Here is a 17359-nt window from a genome sequence, read left to right on the forward strand (position 1 = left end):
GGCGCCCTGCCGACCCACCGAGTGTTGCTAGGGTAAAAGTCTTCCGACGAACGTGCACGCGGCGCGCGCACACCTAACTGGAATGGATATGAGCAATCACTCGAAGAAGAATGGTTATATTTTGGCAAAATTATGAGGCTTTCAAAAACAAGCTGTACATGAAGATTACATGTTATTGGTAGGCTTAGAAGGCTAGATTTTTATCGGTAAATGTAGATAAACCACTGATTTCTCTGTACACACACAAACTGATGAAAATATACTTCCAGAGATAACAAACGTACAGATAGAAAAAGTAAGAAAATGGTGCTTGAGAACTTATCAAAGTTTGATTTAAGCATATTAAGTGTGCATATTTTGACATGTGATGTTGACAATTTATTTTTTAACAATTATAAAGCTTTAACTTTTTGAATCTCAATGTCTACGGTCATAAACTAATTATTGTCTGACCTCTCCATAATTTGCACAATTTTCACAATTGTGGGAACCATGAAAATTTAAAAATCAAGAAAAATTGAAAAAATGCTTAAAAATAAACATATCATTATCCATCAGATTATAAAAAAAATAAAAAGAGAATTCTGCTAAGCCTAGTAGTTTTTTTAACAATGGCATTTTTTTTTCCAACTGAGATCTACAAATATTTGTATGGAAGACAGGCTGCACAGTTCATACATACCAACTTACCTCTCTAATGAATACTCACTTAGTATAAATTGTGCATCTGCTTACAAAGGTAAATCTTGATGCGCTTGGCACAGATTTTTTTCAGTTTTGAAAACTCTTCATGCCCAGCACAAATTTTTCAACACATAAGATTTGCAGTAAATAAAGTAAGCCTTGGATGGAGTCCTGGCCTTACTGAATGCACACCTTGTATTTGATAGCACATTACAGTGGAATCCAGCCGAATATTTCCAGAACTTGGAATTACTTTTAAAAACATAGGCATTTCTATTAAAAATATATATTTTTAAAAAGTTAAAGCTGAATGGTTAAGCACCCAAGAATCAGGAAATCTGCACATGCAGCATGAACGTGGTCCCTTTGTGTACATGCATTGCAACAGTCTAATTACACCCTCTCGTAACTATTTCTCAAATAAAATCACACACAGGATATTTTATTTTGTTTTTACCTGTGCGTGTGCACACTCACTCCCCATTGCTTAAAAGGTGCACTTTGTAAGTTGCTCTAAAGTGATCCAAACTAAAGTTTGAAAGTACAAAATTAAATAATTTCCTGACTCTTAAGTAATTATCTGTGCAATCATAATGTCAGGTTTAAAAAAACTGAACAAAAAAGTGAATCTTGTATACTTTACATAAATAGTTCTCAAACGTTATGCTGGTATTTATGCCAGTAATAAATTATTAACAAGGTGATTACAATATACTTAGCTCTCAGGCAAAACAAATCTATTGTGAAATTAAGAACTCGTAAGTGACCTTTCCTTATTAACTCATCATACAAAACATCAGTTTTTTATGTGCTGTTTACATTCTCAAAGTAATTTACCATTTGAAATCAGAGTAGGAGGTGCAAATTTGCTAATGGTAAAAAACAGTTACTAGCCTTTGTGTAACTGTTGTTCTTTGAGATGTGCTGCTCACGTCCATTCCACATTAGGTGTTTATGCTTCACGTGCACAGTTGCTTGAGATTTTTCCCTCAGTGGTATCCACTGGACTAGCAATAGTGCTCTCTGGTGCCATGTGCTCATGCATGTATGAAGGGCCCATCCGGCTCTGTACACTCTCAGTTCCTTCTTGCCAGCTAACTCTGACAGAGGGGCAAGAGGGTGGGCCATGGAATGGACATGAGCAAGACATCTCGAAGAACAGTTATGGAAAGGTTAGTAATAGTTTTTTCTTGTTTGAGTGCTTGCTCATGTCCATTCCACGTTAGTGGCCCCCACGCCAAGGAGGTGAGCTCAGAGTTCATAGACATACCAATTGCAACACTGCTTTACCAAACTTGGCATCATCTCTAGCCTGCTGGATTATGGCATAATGGGAGGAGAAGGTATGTACCGATGACCATGTTGCTGCTCTGCAGATGTCTTGGATTGGGACCTGGGCCAGAAACACCACTGATGAAGCCTGAGCTCTCGTTTAATGGGCAGGAAGTGGGACACCCACCTGCTCACAGCACATACAAAAACAGGACGTGATCCAGGATGAAATTCTCTGGACTGAAACCAGTAGTCCTTTCATCCTGGCTGCTACTGCCACAAAAAGTTGTGTGGATTTATGGAACAGCTTGATCCTCTGAAGGCAGAAAGCCAGGGCGTGTCTAATATCTAATGTATGGAAACATGCTCCTCCGAATTTTTGTGTGGTTTGGGGAAGAAAACCTGATTACTATGAAACTGAAACACCAGCTTTGGGAAGAATGCTGGATGGGGGCAGAATTGACCGTTGTCCGTAAAGATCATCATATACAGGGGTTCTGATGTAAGGGCCCTCATTTCTAAGACCCTCCTGGCTGAGATAATCACTACTAGGAAGGCAACATTCCAGGAGAGAGACAACATAGGACATGATGCCAGTGGCTCAAAGGGAGGGCCCGTGATTCTCGACAAGATGAGGTGTAGGTCCCACAGGGGAATGGGATGGCGACTTTGAGGGTAAAGTCCCTCTAGTTCCTTGGAAAAAGTGACTTACTGGCCATCAGAGGGTGGAAGGCTGAGATTGCTGCTAGATTCACCTTGATCGATGAAATGGCTAGGCCCTGTTGTTTCAGATGAAGCAGGTATTCCCACATGGACTGGAGGGATGACTGAGAGGCCTCTTTGGGATTACCACACTGAGAAATGCTTCCACTTGGTGATGTAAGTCATTCTAGCAGATGGTTTCCTACTACAAAACCAGAAAAAGTCCACCAGAACAGGCCCACTTCACTGGATTCAATCATGGAGCTTCCACATGGTCGGTGGAGCAGACAGCCATGATCTTATGAGATCAGGTCCGGGAGGAGAAAGCGCGGCAATGGGGCCGCTACTGACAGATCCACTAATGTGCTGAACCAGTGTTGATGAGGCCAAGCAAAGGCTATAAGAACGCTTGCTTTAGTTTCAGTAGGACCTCGTGTACAAGACGAATAGGTGGAAAACATGTAGAGCAGGTGGTTTGTCCATAGGAGTACTAAGACATCTCTGAGTGAGCCTGGGCTGCGACCACATAGCAAACAAAACTGCTGACATTTCCTGTCCTTCTTGGTTGCAAAGAGGTCTACAAAGGGAAACCCCCACCTCTGGAAGATGGATCTTGCTACATCAGGATTAAGGAACCACTCATGGTGAGAAGAGAAAGACCCGCTGAGGTGATCTGTCAGAGAGTTCCGGGATCCAGTAATCACAGAAACATAAAAGCTTAGGGTTGGAAGAGACCTTAGGAGGTCATCTAGTCCAACCCCCTGCTCAAAGCAGGACCAACACCAACTAAATCATCCCAGCCAGATCTTTGTCAATCCGGGCCTTAAAAACCTCTAAGAATGGAGATTCCACCCACCTCCCTAGGTAACCCATTCCAGTGCTTCACCACCCTCCTAGTGAAAAAGTTTTTCCTAATATCCAACCTAGACCTCCACCACTGCAACTTGAGACCATTGCTCCTTGTTCTGTCATCTGTCACCACTGAGAACAGCCTAGCTCCATCCCCTTTGAAACCCCCTTCAGCTAGTTGAAGGCTGCTATCAAATCCCCCCTCATTCTTTTCTTCTTCAGACTAAATAAGCACAGTTCCCTCTGTGACAGGGTCTCCCTGGAGTGCAACCTGGGACTGTGGGACCACTGTGCCCCCTTAACTCTCTCCAGCCTGGGCTGTCTCTCACCATGACTTGCTAGTGATCAGCAGCAATCCCCTTCAGGTGTTTTTATCACTCAGCACAAATGCATGTGGAGCCCCACACCCAGATATATTGCAGGAATGCTCCCAGAGCCACTAATGAATCAGACAGAGAAAGGCACCAGAGCCAAATCCCCCCAGCTCCCAGGACTGTACCTCAGGAATATACCGTCTTGTACTGCTCAAGATGGGTAGGGCAGATTTATTAATTGGTTCACCACTTCATCAATGGAAAGTGGATATACATACACCAGTCTTTGCAAAACCTGAGCAGATTGGCCACATACTTCATACAAACTCACTGGTAAAGATAAATGGTAAAACAAATGTATTGACTATAAAAAACTGATTTTAAGTGACAGGCAAAAAGTCAGTCACCAAAATAAAATAAAATATAATATAAGCACGCAGTCTAAACTCTCAACTCTATCAGATCAGCAACATCTAGATGAAGCAGTTTCTCACCTTACTGAATACTGCAGTCCTTAATATTTCCTTAAACCTAGGCCAATCTCCTCTATTGGAGTCTTTTCTTCTCAGTGTCTTAGTTGCTTGCAGTGCAGTTGGGGGCAGGAGAAAAGGCCCCACATGTCGTCATTGTGTCTGTTTTGTAACCTCAGTCCCATGTGCTTGGGGAGCACAAGTCCAGGCATGTCTCGGGGCACTGCTGAAACTCCAGGAAAGGTTGAGCAATTCACCTGGTGTGGCCTCATGCAAGTAAGTTATTGCATTGTAGCTCCCTTGCTGGACAATGGTTGTTGGTGGGTTGATTGATACCCCACTAGGTGCTGGTTACTTTCCTTGCTGTAGCCTCTGGGGAGTGAATATCTGGCTGATTCCCTAACTTACAGCATATTTTAGTGATGACCATACCACACAATTCTCATAACTTCATATGCATTAATGATATACATATATAGAGAGAGATTACTTTCAGCAGATCATAAGATTTCCCGTGATACCTTACAAGGCATGCTTTATATATAAAAATCAGGACATTCCCCCAAGATATAGAATGTCACACCCTCAGCCTCTCCTCATAAGTAATGTGCCCCAGCACCCTAATCATTTTCGTTGCCCTCTGCTGACTCTCTCCAATTTGTCCACATCCTTTCTGTAGTGGGGAGCCCAAAACTGGACACAATACTCCAGATGTGGCCTCACCAATACCAAACAGAGGGGAATAATCACTTCCCTCCACCTGCTGGCAATGCTCCTATTAATGCAGCCCAATATGCCATTAGCTTTCTTGAAAACAAAGGCACACGGTTGACTCATATCCAGCTTCTTGCCCACTGTAATCCCCAGGTCCTTTTCTGAAGAACTGCCGCATAGCCAGTCGGTACCCAGCCTGGGATTCTTCTGTCCTAAGTGCAGGACTCTGCACTTGTCCTTGTTGAACCTCATCAGATTTCTTTTGGCCCAATCCTCCAATTGTCTAGGTCACTCTGGACCCTATCCCTACCCTCCAGCGTATCTATCTCTTCTCCAGCTTAGTGTCATCCGTGAACTTGCTGAGGGTGCAATCCATCCCATCATCCTGATCATTAAATGAAGATGTTGAACAAAACTGGCCCCATGACCGACCCCTGGGGCACTCTGCTTGATACCGGCTGCCAACTAGACATCGAGCTGTTGATCGCTACCCATTAAGCCCGATGATTTAGCCAGCTTTCTATCCACCTTATAGTCCATTCATCCAATCCATACTACTTTAACTTGCTGGCAAGACTACCGTGAGACACCATATCAAAAGCTTTGCTAAAAAAGTCAAGGTATAGAAGCTTTGCAGTGGATGGATCCACCGGATGGAGTGCTTTGTACAGAAGTCTCACAAGTGAATGGCCTCTTGACAGAGGATGGATTAGTGTGCTTCTCCCTGTTTGCTGATGTAAAACATGGCTGCCATCTGCCATGTTGTCCATGAGTACTTGCACTACTTGCCTGCGATCTGGGGTAGAAACACCTGGCATGCTAGGTGGACTGCTCTGAACTCTCGGACGTTTGTATGCAAGGACAGCTCCTCCTGAGACCACACACCTTGAATACGGAGATGCTCGAGGCGAGCCTCCCAACCTAGACCAGATATGTCAGAGATTAGGGATACTGATGGCTGGAGAGTGACAAAGGGACAGTTGACGGAGGTGAGGACCGGGGCAGGAACTGTAAGCACGAAGTCCAAGTGGTGACGGCTCAGTGACAAACACTGAGGCCAGCCAAGCTTGAAGGGGTCTGAGGAGCAGTCTTGCGTGCTGTACCATGTAGGTGCACGCTGCCATGTGACCTAAAAGTCTGAGGCAGAAACTGGCTGTCGTCATGCAGTGGGCCTTGATCTTTGATTTCAAAGCCGACATTCTCTGGAAGCTCACCTCTGGGAGGAATGCTCTGGCCCGGGTAGAATCAAGCACCACCAGGATAAACTCTATCCTCTGGACGGGGAGGAGAGTTGACTTGCTAATTTATCAATAGGCCCAGGGCTCAGAAGGTAGCTTGGACCAGACTGATGCTGGCTTTCACGTGGGCCTCCGACCAGCTCTTGATCAGCCAGTTGACAAGGTAAGGGTAGACTCTGCCTTCACATCATGCAGCTCTAACTCCTGAGTATTGGTACCGGGCTCAGTACTGGAATTTGGGTGACACAAAGGAGTGGCCCTTCTCTCTCTCACAACTGTGTGTGAATGGCTGGAAGACACTCCCAGTACCAGGGGAAAACCCCACGGATTTCTGCATGAGCCACTGCCCACCAAGCCAGAGAGAGTCCCCCACTTGCACTAGGATCTGATGAAACGTAGGTAGGGTACTGGTATTGGCCCCTTGATTGGGTGCCAATACCAGTACCCTACCCCGAGGACAAGTCAGTTTGGAGGGATTGTAGGGGACTGGAACTCCTTTCTTCTGTCAGTGAGGGTTCAGGAAACGGTGCTGGAGCAATGAACTCTTTGCCGACATCAGCAGGGTCGGTTTCCCTCTGGTCGGTACCAGTGGACCCAGTGCTGGATAGGTGCTCAAGACAACATGCCCCATTCTGCTCGATGACCTCATCGGTGCCAGAACTTGCTCTGCCAGAATCGGCAGTACCAGGAAAGCCGTTTGGTCCCTGGCGACTGCAAATGCCTCCAGGGTGGACTGCACTGAAACCCTGCTCGTGCCATGATGACCCCATGGTATTGGTGGATGGTCCTGTACTAGACTCAGCAGCATCTGCGAGCAGGGTGGAGTAAATGGTGCCACAAGGAGAGTTGGGGTAAAGGAGTGGACAGACACAGGTTTCCCACTGTTGCACTCCCTGTGTTTGTCCTTCCTCAATTCTGGGGAATGTCCCCTCTCGGAGCATTGTTTCTTGTGTTTCTTCCTCAGCACTGGTGAAGGGGAACGAAGCTGGGACACCAGTGCCACTGGAGGAGCACTCCGCACCAATGTCTGACCAGCTTGGTTCTGATACTGGTCTGAATCTGGCTTACATCAGGATGGAACTTAGCCTAACCTTCCTGTCCTCCTTCATATGAGGCTTGAACTGGCAGCAGATCTGGCAATGCTCTCGAACGTAATCCTCCCCCAGACATTTCAGATAGGTGGAGTGCAGGTCGCCCACCGGCACAGGCCTGCTGCAGTAGGTACAAGATTTGAAGCCCAGAAATCGGGGCACGTCTGCCCCTGCGGGCAGAGGATGCCCTTCTAAGGTAAATGTGGAGGATTTAACTATAGACACTACTACTAAAAGAAATAACTGAAGGTAACTAAACTTGTGAAAGAAAGGATGGAATAACAGAATCACTGACTAAATGCCTCACTAAGGCAAGAGAAGTTGTTCCAGCGACTGTCACGGGTGGTCAGATGGAACAGAGAGTGCAGGGCCAGATAGGCCCCTTATACTGGCACATGTGCAGGTGGCAATAGAGCTAGTCCAACAGATACCACTGAGGGAAAGATCTCCGGTGACTGCGCATGTGGCATGCGCACACCTAACATGGAATGGACATGAGCAAGCACTCGAAAAAACTAACTTCAACACAGCAAACACATGCCATTCAGTTTTAAATATCTGTAAATACTTGTATTCTTTACCACTTGAATGCTCTGCTTTAAGCTTCAAATCTTGTCAACTTTTATAGATTTCTCTATATTCCAAATGATTACTACAGAGGCTGACTGAAATGAATTAAACCTATATGGATTCTTACAATACAAACCTTAGAATTAACAAGTGAAACTTACCACAAATTTCCCAATGAACAAATCAGTCACCTTATTAACTAGGCAACCACTCATATAAAAGCAATTTAGACAAAAGTGGTGTAGAGTTGAAAAAAATTAACCTAATTAAGCAATAAGCAACTGCAGGATGTAAACTGTGTAATAATTTACCTCTGCTGAGTTGTTATAGCTAAAATTCTCCACTGCTAAAATCCTCCTGCCGCAGAATGACAGTAATATTTCAATTTATGGAGTGTACTACTGTACTAATTCATTAAGTTTCAAATATAAATAACTTTTTTTTCTTTTACATACATATGGACAAATTGGAAAGCATCTAGAGGAGAGCAATACAAATGAAAAAAGGTTTAGAAAATCTGATATATCAGGAAAGGTTAAAAAAATTGGACATGTTTAGTCCTGAGAAATGAAGACTGAGGAGGGACCTGATAACTCTCTTCCAATGTGTTAAGGGCTGTTAAAAGAGGACGAGGATCAATTGTTCTCCAAGTCCACTGAAGGTAGGACAAGAAGTAATGCACTTAATCTGCAGCAAGAGAGATTTAAATTAGATATTAGGAAAAACTGTCTAATGATAAGGGTATTTAAACTTGGAATAGGCCTCCAAGGGAGGTTGTGGAGTTCCTGTTATTGAAAGTTTTTAAAAACAAGTTGGACACCGTCAAGGATGGTCTAGGTTTACTTATTTGTGCAATGGCAAAAGGGGCTGGACTGGATGGCTTCTTGGGATCCCTTCCATCTCTACATTTCATCTATGATATATTCTCCATAATGATGTAGTTACGACATGAAGACCATATCTTGTTTTCAGTTAAGATACCACTTCAATAGTAACAACTTTAAGAACTGCTGAACTCATGTTACTTTTAGTTTTGAGAACTTGGGCTTGGATCTACAAAGGGACTTTACCACAATGTTTAACTTTTAGATGCATACAAAAATCACTGGAATCCACAAAGCCTGAGTTAGGCACCTAAGAACAGGATGCACAAAAGCCAGGACACTAGGTGGGGCCACCTGAGCTAGCCAATGGGAAATGGTGATGAGAGAAGTATGTCCTAAACCCTGTCCCTCTCACAGATTTCAGCACCTAAGTCCAGGCTGCAGGGAGGCACCTATCTCTGTTTGAAATCCACAACTGGAAAACCATCTCCCCTTTCTTGGAGTTAGACAGCTTAGGTGGCTAAGCTGTTTTTGCAATTTCACACAAAACAGCTGGGGGTGGGTTGGGGGGAGACAGGCATCTATTACAAACTTTAACCCAGTGGTTAGGGTACTCAGCCGGTGCTTGGGAGATCCCAGTTCAATTTCCCCCTCTGCCTAATACGATGTATAGTGTCCTGAAACAGTGAATGGAGAATTAGCTCCCTGTTGCTGCTAATGAATTTTAAATGAAGTCTATAACAAGATCTTTCAACATCCATCTCCAACATATGTGATCCCCTGGGACTGAAGAAAGGATGACCAGCCTTGGATGAACAGCAACTATCTACCACTTCAAGCCATCACGCTATAAATCACTTTTGCACTCCCCTGATCCTGGTCCTGCTGTGCACCAGTCTAGTAGCCTTCATGGATTTAAAATAGTCCTTAGGCTGGTCTAACTTGCAACAGCAGCCAACAGCCTCAAGCAACTAATATGGCATCTGGGAATTGCTGGGACCCATGGAAGCTCCTGTCACGCCTCCTTTTCCCCCTGACAAAAACACACTAAACTAAACTGGCAGGCACATGTGTAGCTTGGGAGCTACTACACTAGCTTTATGCCATCAAAAGATTCATCTATAATGGGCTGATCCTCCAGTGGCTAGTTAAGCTGATTTTAGGACTGCCTTGCACTGGTAATGCAATGTAACACAGCTGCAGTGCAAGGAAAAAAATGTTCATATATCTCATTTTATTGCAAAATGAGGGATAATTGCAGAGCCTTTTCATCAACAACAACAAAAAATAACTTTTCAAGACACGGATGTAGAAATAATGGCAACTATAAATCTTTAACATGTATCATACTTTTCCGGAGTCCAGGATAAAAGTTCTAAAGGTGCAGAGACCAATACATAGTGGCCTATGAACAACTCACAAATTCTAATAATTTTGCCTGGACAAATGAAGTTGTTAACTATTATTACTACAGATTCAAAGCTCATATTTGTTGACACCATGTTAAAGCCCACTTATTTTAGAGTATACTCTACCTGTGAGAATGCTGGCAGGGCTATTACATTAATTCCTGTATCACTGTTTGGTTCTTGGAGGTCTGGTATTTGTAAGAGAACTGCTCCAACCGGCTGTGGCAAAAACTCACTGTTACACCCATTTATGGGCTCTTTTTTGCTATCACCATAAGTCTCTGCCTGTTGAATGGCATACATTTGCTCTACTTGTTCTCTGAGATCAGATGGCAGTGCTTCCAAGACAGATTGATCTAACTGCAAATAAAATAAAATAAAATAGAATAAAAAGGTCATTAGATTTTCTGAGAACCAAGAACATAAGTACATAAAAACAGTTTAAAAGAGTCATAGTATTTATTTTATAAATTGAAATTAGAAGAAATTAAAACACAACAACTGACATCCTAATCTGTATACACAAGCTGACTTGGGAATCTGACAGTACTGAATGTTGTAGCAGCTGTATTAAGTAAAAGGCAAAATTAAGTTAGTATACATAAATGCTTAGTCTTGTTTTTTTAAAAATAATATTTAACATAGTAAATATAATTCCTATATAAACTTCCCTTCACATTAATCTAATCTTCATTATAACCCTAAATAACTAATCAAATAAGATATTGGCAACATGTATATTGATCTGAACATAAGTCTACTATCTGGTCTAAAGCAGCTGACTGATCATTCAACAACACAGCAATTGAGTGATCATTCAGTTTAGTGCCAGGATATTTTTTTATATATATATGCTTCAATTTCCTTTGGTGTTACTAATCTGGTGTATTTACAGCAACATCAGATATCTCACTGCCATATTTGTAACATGGGTTTTTTTAGTACAGTCAGTAAATTTAGGATATGCTTTTTCCCCCAAACCACAAACACCATTCAATAATCAAGTCAGTTCTCAACAGTTGGTCCTAGGGGTAGATTCTGATAAAACATAGAATTACTAACACTAAACAAATGAAATGGTGCATCAGATTCCAAAAGCTGAAGTATGTAATTGCAGCTCCCTGAGTGACAGAGAGTATGACTGATAATCACAATAGGAACATCTTAAATGTAGATTTGAATCCATGCTGCTCAAAATTATTATTTATTGTTGTAGCACCTAGGAGATCCAGACAGAGGCCAGGACTACATTGTTGGAGGCCAGTGGTGGGCAACCTGAGGCCCGTCAGGGTAATCCGCTGGTGGGCCAGGAGACAGTGTTTACATTGACCGTCCGCAGGCATGGTCACCCGCAGCTCCCAGTGGCCACAATTCGTCGTTCCCAGCCAATGGGAGCTGCAGAAAGCGGTGCGGGCCGCAGGGCCACTGGGAGCTACGGGTGGCCGTGTCTGTGGACAACACTGTCTCACAGCCCACCAGTGGATTACCCTGACAGACCATGTGTGGCCAGCAGGCCGCAGGTTGCCCACCACTGTTGGAGGCTCTGTACAAATACAGAGCCTCCAACAGTGGTGGGCAACCTGCGGCCTGCTGGCCACACAGAACAAATACAGAACAAAAAGAAAGTCTCTAAAATGCAAGGAAAATAGCAATCTGTACAGAATGAAATTTGCTGGTAAGTCTTGCAAATACAGGTTTCAGGGGAGTATTCTAAATGCTTTCTTCTACTGATTATCCTTGAGAAAAATTTTAAAATCTCATACCTAGGGCACAGACTAGGGGTATATAATTGCAGGAATTTATCAACAAAAGGAAATATAACATTAAATATAGGAGTTTATTTTGTTAGGTCAGAGTCTATTTTATACTTTTCTTTCTCATTTGCAGAGCTTCTCCTTTTGTAAATATGTCTAGGAAATGATTGTGTTGGTACACAAAGAAACCTGAAGAAAGTAGATTAAGTTTATTTCTGAGCTTTCGAAGTTTAGTAGTGTTATGCATGGGAAAAAGTCTCCAATGGTTGACTATTGTAGTATGGGATCTCATCTTTTAAAAGTTAAATTTTCAGTCCCAAAGAAGCACAAGGCAGCCTGCATACTGAGAACATCAGTGAAAATTCTGGTGCTATATCAAAGTATCCAACTACCTTTTTCCATATTTGCAGAGTGATCTTTTAAAGACATCATTTTGTCTGATCTCCTGAGGGAGCAAAAGGTCTTCACCATAAATGAGGTTGGAAAGAATAAAAGGAGAGCACCATGCTGTTTCAACACTTTGGTTCTTTGGGACAACCTTGAATTTCCAAATAATCTAACCATTTCTAAGCATACTGAATTAGAGTACAAGAGGAGTGAGCTTTTCAAATTCTATTACTTTTCTATTTTGTTCAATATATTAAACAAAATTAACATGGGCAAAATCTGAACTGTGTCATTTGAACCTTTCGAATTAGTTGTATTACTAATTAATGAGTACGGTAAAGTGTAACCTTGCACGGAGCAGAATTCTTATTTAGCTCTAGTCAGGTATTAGGATGAGCAGGTGTGAATATCAGGATTATAACAAAAGAATACTAACAGTGCTTAAGAGCTCTACCTTCATGACAAACATAAATGGTACTTTGTAAAAGTCCCTTTAATACTTCATTAGTAATTAGCCTATATGGAAAATAGTCCCTATTAATAACGTAACAATTAAAGCTCAGCACATACTACAGAATTTAAAAAAGTACATATTTAAATTCCTAACAGAGTATTGACATTTTTATTATATACTAGCATTAACACAAAAAAGTTTCATAACTCTGAGTTAAGTTTTCAGAACTTCATGATTTTTACAGCCAAGGTTTGCATTTCTTTAAAAGAGCTTTAGAGTTGCTGGGTCTAGGGTAATTCAATACCCTGATCTTGGACTATCTTCTCCTTTTTAGTCCCAGTTCCATTCCCTGACACAGTAAAAAGGAAGAAAAATACTGGAAGAATGACAGTTTTTCCTGTTGGGTATTTACCACCAAAAATAGGAACCGCATTCCTGAACAGTAATTACAAACAAATATGCATCAGACGTTCCATACCCCTCACATTTACCTGGGAAGGTGAAGGAACCTCAATACTTAAATTAAGTCTTGATTTTACGCTGATAGGAGTGTGTAAACCATTCCATTTAACTGCAGACTCAGCCTTGCTGGTAACGGGATTGAGACCAGATGTCAGATGGGTAGTGAGAGATGGCAGAAAAGTGCATGTTCTTGATGCAGATGATATTTCGAGATCCATAGCAGCCACAAATACTATAAATGTAGAAAACAATATACAGAAAAATTATCTTAACTCTTCAAAAATAACTTACTTTTTACATGATATGGAATTTTAGTTACTCTATGCTTCTACTGAAAAACATTTGGTAGTTTGTGCAACTATGGGAATGGTTAGTGAGAACTTTTTTCTACTTTACGTATCTACCTTAATTATCCATCTAGCTTTTCAAGATTTTGCAGAAGTTCTGATTCTAAACTAATCCATACATCCCTCTTTTTTAGGTGGAATGTATCAGCAAAACACGCACGCAAAGTCTTATTGTTTACATAACTTGAAATGAATTTCTGTTGAAAAATGTTCAGACGCAAAGTCAAATTAAATATGAGTTGTTTCTTAAAGGAAGCCAATACTATCACAAACCCAAAATACAACTGACCATGGCAGTTTAAAGCATGCAGTGTTGTTGTAGCTGTGTCAGTCCAGGCCATAAGAGAGACAAGGTGGGTGAAGTAATATCTTTTGTTTGACCAACTTCTGTTAGTGGGAGACACAAATTTTCCAGTTTATACAGAACTCTTCTTCAGGTCTGGAAAATGTACTCAGAGTGTCACAGGTAAATACAAGTTGGAACAGATTGCTTAGCATAAGTAATTACTGACCTTCTTTATGTTCTTCTTCTGAACATTTCTTAGCTTTCTGAACATGGAGAAGATCGATAACTGAATGTGATCCCCCAGGTAAATGTCCAGATGGTACTGATGAGCGAGAGGAAACAGCTGAAGTGGTTTTATTGATGGGAACTAACTGATGCACTTGAATTCCAACCTCAAAACAAAACACACATTTTGTATCCTTATTTGTAATCACAAAGTCAAGAACAGTGGCAAATAAGGGCAACTTAAGCAGACGTAAATTTAATGGAGTATTTTGTAATATATAAACTCCCCCAACCCTCCTAGCCAAACCCATCCACTTATTACTAGAGGAAAAATATTTTGCAGGTACTAAAAAACAAAATCAGCCCCCACAGTCAACACTAAGAAATTACAAAAGTGCCACCCTTCTTCATTTCTCTGGGGGGTAAAATAAAGAAAAAGTTTGTCTCAACAGGACGATATGAACCATTTTATAACTTATATTGGTTTTAAAAATTATACAAACTCCCCAAACTCAAACAAATACATATGTTGCAACCAGCAGTAGAAATTTATACTAACCCGGAGAAGTACCCATGACAGCTGAAAGATTTACCAAGTGAGGGATACTATTTTTTAATTCCAATTCACTGATCTAATCTATATTACACTTACCACTTCAGCATTTGAGTATCAGACAAACAGTGAAGGTCCATGCCAAGTGCACAAGGGCAGGGTTTCCCCCAAAGTACGATAGTAACAAACATACTTTCATATCAGATACATTTCCTGCCCAGAAAAGCTTCCTTCACCTTTAATTTAGTCCAAAATAATATCCAAAACAAAACTGCAGAAGTATTCTTAAAAATTATTTTGCCCAATTCAATGGTGCACCTGGTACCATTTGCAGGCTTACCTCCAACCTTCCTAAAATCTTGGATGGGAAATCCTAAGACAGTGTACAACAGGACACAGAGCATGAAATAGGCGGTGGCTGGGGGAGTGCTAGGACTTTTTTTATGTTTACATAGCTAGGATATTATTCACTGCCAATTAGTTTTACTGTAATTGTGATATTAAACTGTGAAAACTCTCTATAAAAATGGCATGTTTGAGCTTCCACATTTCTATTCTAAAAAGATTACTAAATTAAGTGTACCCAGTTTACAAATAGTCAAGTTGTACTTTATCATATGTGGAACTATTACCCTGTTAATGTCAATCTAAGTCTGTGCAGCCTAAGAAAGTTGCATAAAATATATAAATGTAGAGAGGGAAATGTAAAAAACAAACTTGAACTCTTAGTTTTATTAACTCACCCCTCGCATATCTGATATGTTCAATTTCATTGTGTGAAACATGTTTAGTGTTTCCTTCCCAATTACTTTTGCACTATCTGTTGCATGGTCAAGAGTTACAGTTCTGCAAAGAATAAAATACGGTTAAAGAAAAGATGCATTACAAAATCGTAAAGAGATTTTAGACTATTAATTCCAGACATCATCTCAAAGAAATATATACTACTTGATACCACAGAGGAAAGTAATTTCTCAGTCTACAAAACTGGAATAATATCTTTTAGGAAAACTAGGACAAATACACTATAGAAACATTGATTAAAATCAATACTTATGAGAGATGATTACCAGTCTGAGGCCTGGTCTACACTACGCGTTTATATCGAATTTAGCAGCGTTAAACCGAATTAACCCTGCACCCCTCCACACAACGAAGCCCTTAATATCAATATAAAAGGCTCTTAATACCAATATCTGTAATCCTCCCCGACGAGGGGAGTAGCGCTGAAATCGGTATTGGCATGTCAGATCAAGGTTAGTGTGGCCTCCGGGTGCTATCCCACAGAGCACCATTGTGACCGCTCTGGACAGTGATCTGAACTCGGATGCACTGGCCAGGTAGACAAGAAAAGCCCTGTGAACTTTTGAATTTCATGTCCTGTTTGCCCAGTGTGGAGCGCCGATCAGCATGGGTGACCATGCAGTCCCAAATTCAAAAAGAACTCCATCATGGACCATACGGGAGATACTGGATCTGATCGCTGTATGGGGAGACAAAACTATTCTATCAGAGCTCCGTTCCACCAAAGCCGCAGAACCAGCAGAGCGTCCCCCGCAGCATGCCGCCCCAAGCATGCGCTTGGCGTACTGGGGCCTGGAGCTGCCCCTGCTGAAGGGTCAAAAACATTGTCGTCGGTGGTTCAGGGTTTATGTCGTCAATTTACCCCAGCCCATGAAAGAAAAGGGGAAAAAATCATTTCTCGCCTCTTTTCAGTGTCACCGTATGTCTACTGAATGCTGCTGGTAGACGGGGTGCTGCAGCGCTAAACAGCAGTATCCCCTCCCCTCCTTTCCCTGATGGCAGACGGTACAATAGGACTGATAACCGTCGTCATCATCCCATGAGTGCTCCTGGCTGGCCTCGGTGAGGTTGGCCGGGGGCGCCTGGGCAAAAATGGAAATGACTCCTGGTCATTCCCTTCTTTAAGCTTTGTCTCCTGGAGATTCTGTCCTGCCTGGACTATCATAGCAGCTGGAGGCCGCCTCCCCCTCATTTTATTTCACTAAAAATTCAGTGTTTCTTATTCAAGCATTCTTTATTACTTCATCACACAAATGGGGGGACACTGCCACGGTAGTCCAGGAGGGGTGTTGGAGGAGGGAAGCAATGGGTGGGGTTGTTGCAGGGGCACCCCCTAGAATGGCATGCAGCTCATCATTTCTGCGGGATGTCTGGGGCTCTGACCCAGAGCGGCTGTGCTCTCTGGTTCTCTAATAGGCTTGCCTCATATTCTAAGGCAGGACTGACTCTATTTTTAGACTAAACATAAAGAAGGGAATGACTTGGGCAGTCATTCCCATTTTTGTCCACGTGTCCCCGGCCAACCTTAGCGAGGCCGGCCAGGAGCACCCATGACAGCAGCAGACGGTACAATAGGACTGGTAACCGTCATCGCCAATTTCTAAAGCAGCAGACGGTGCAATAGGGCTGGTAACTATCTCTGCTACCTTGCAAAGGCAAATGAATGCTGCTGTGTAGCGCTGCAGTACCGCCTCTGTCAGCAGCATCCAGTACACATACGGTGAGAGTGAAAAAAGGCTAAATGGGCTCCATGGTTGCCACGATGTGGCGTCTGCCAGGGCAATCCAGGGAAAAAGGGAGCGAAATGATTGTCTGCCGTTGCTTTCACAGCGGAAGGATTAGTGACGACATTTACCCAGAATCACCTGCGACGTTGTTTTTGCCCCATCATGCATTGGGATCTCAACCCAGAATTCCAATGGGCGGGGGAGACTGCGGGAACTATGAGAT

General features: G+C 42.3%; 1 protein-coding gene across 12 annotated transcripts in view; it reads right to left on the reverse strand.

Moving 5' to 3' along the window:
* The window catches only part of REV1 (REV1 DNA directed polymerase), a 109416-nt gene that overhangs the window by 19667 nt on the left and 72390 nt on the right, over positions 1-17359 (reverse strand). For all 12 annotated transcript variants that reach the window (XM_032765406.2, XM_075061013.1, XM_075061001.1 and 9 more), the window contains 4 exons: positions 15349-15451; positions 14054-14219; positions 13224-13426; positions 10264-10497 (listed from right to left, as the gene is read on the reverse strand). In XM_032765406.2, coding sequence (XP_032621297.1) covers positions 10264-10497; positions 13224-13426; positions 14054-14219; positions 15349-15451 — 706 coding nt within the window. The remainder of the gene's footprint in view (positions 1-10263; positions 10498-13223; positions 13427-14053; positions 14220-15348; positions 15452-17359) is intronic.

This window comes from Chelonoidis abingdonii, chromosome 1, assembly GCF_003597395.2.
Source record: "Chelonoidis abingdonii isolate Lonesome George chromosome 1, CheloAbing_2.0, whole genome shotgun sequence".
NCBI classification, from domain to species: domain Eukaryota; kingdom Metazoa; phylum Chordata; order Testudines; family Testudinidae; genus Chelonoidis; species Chelonoidis abingdonii.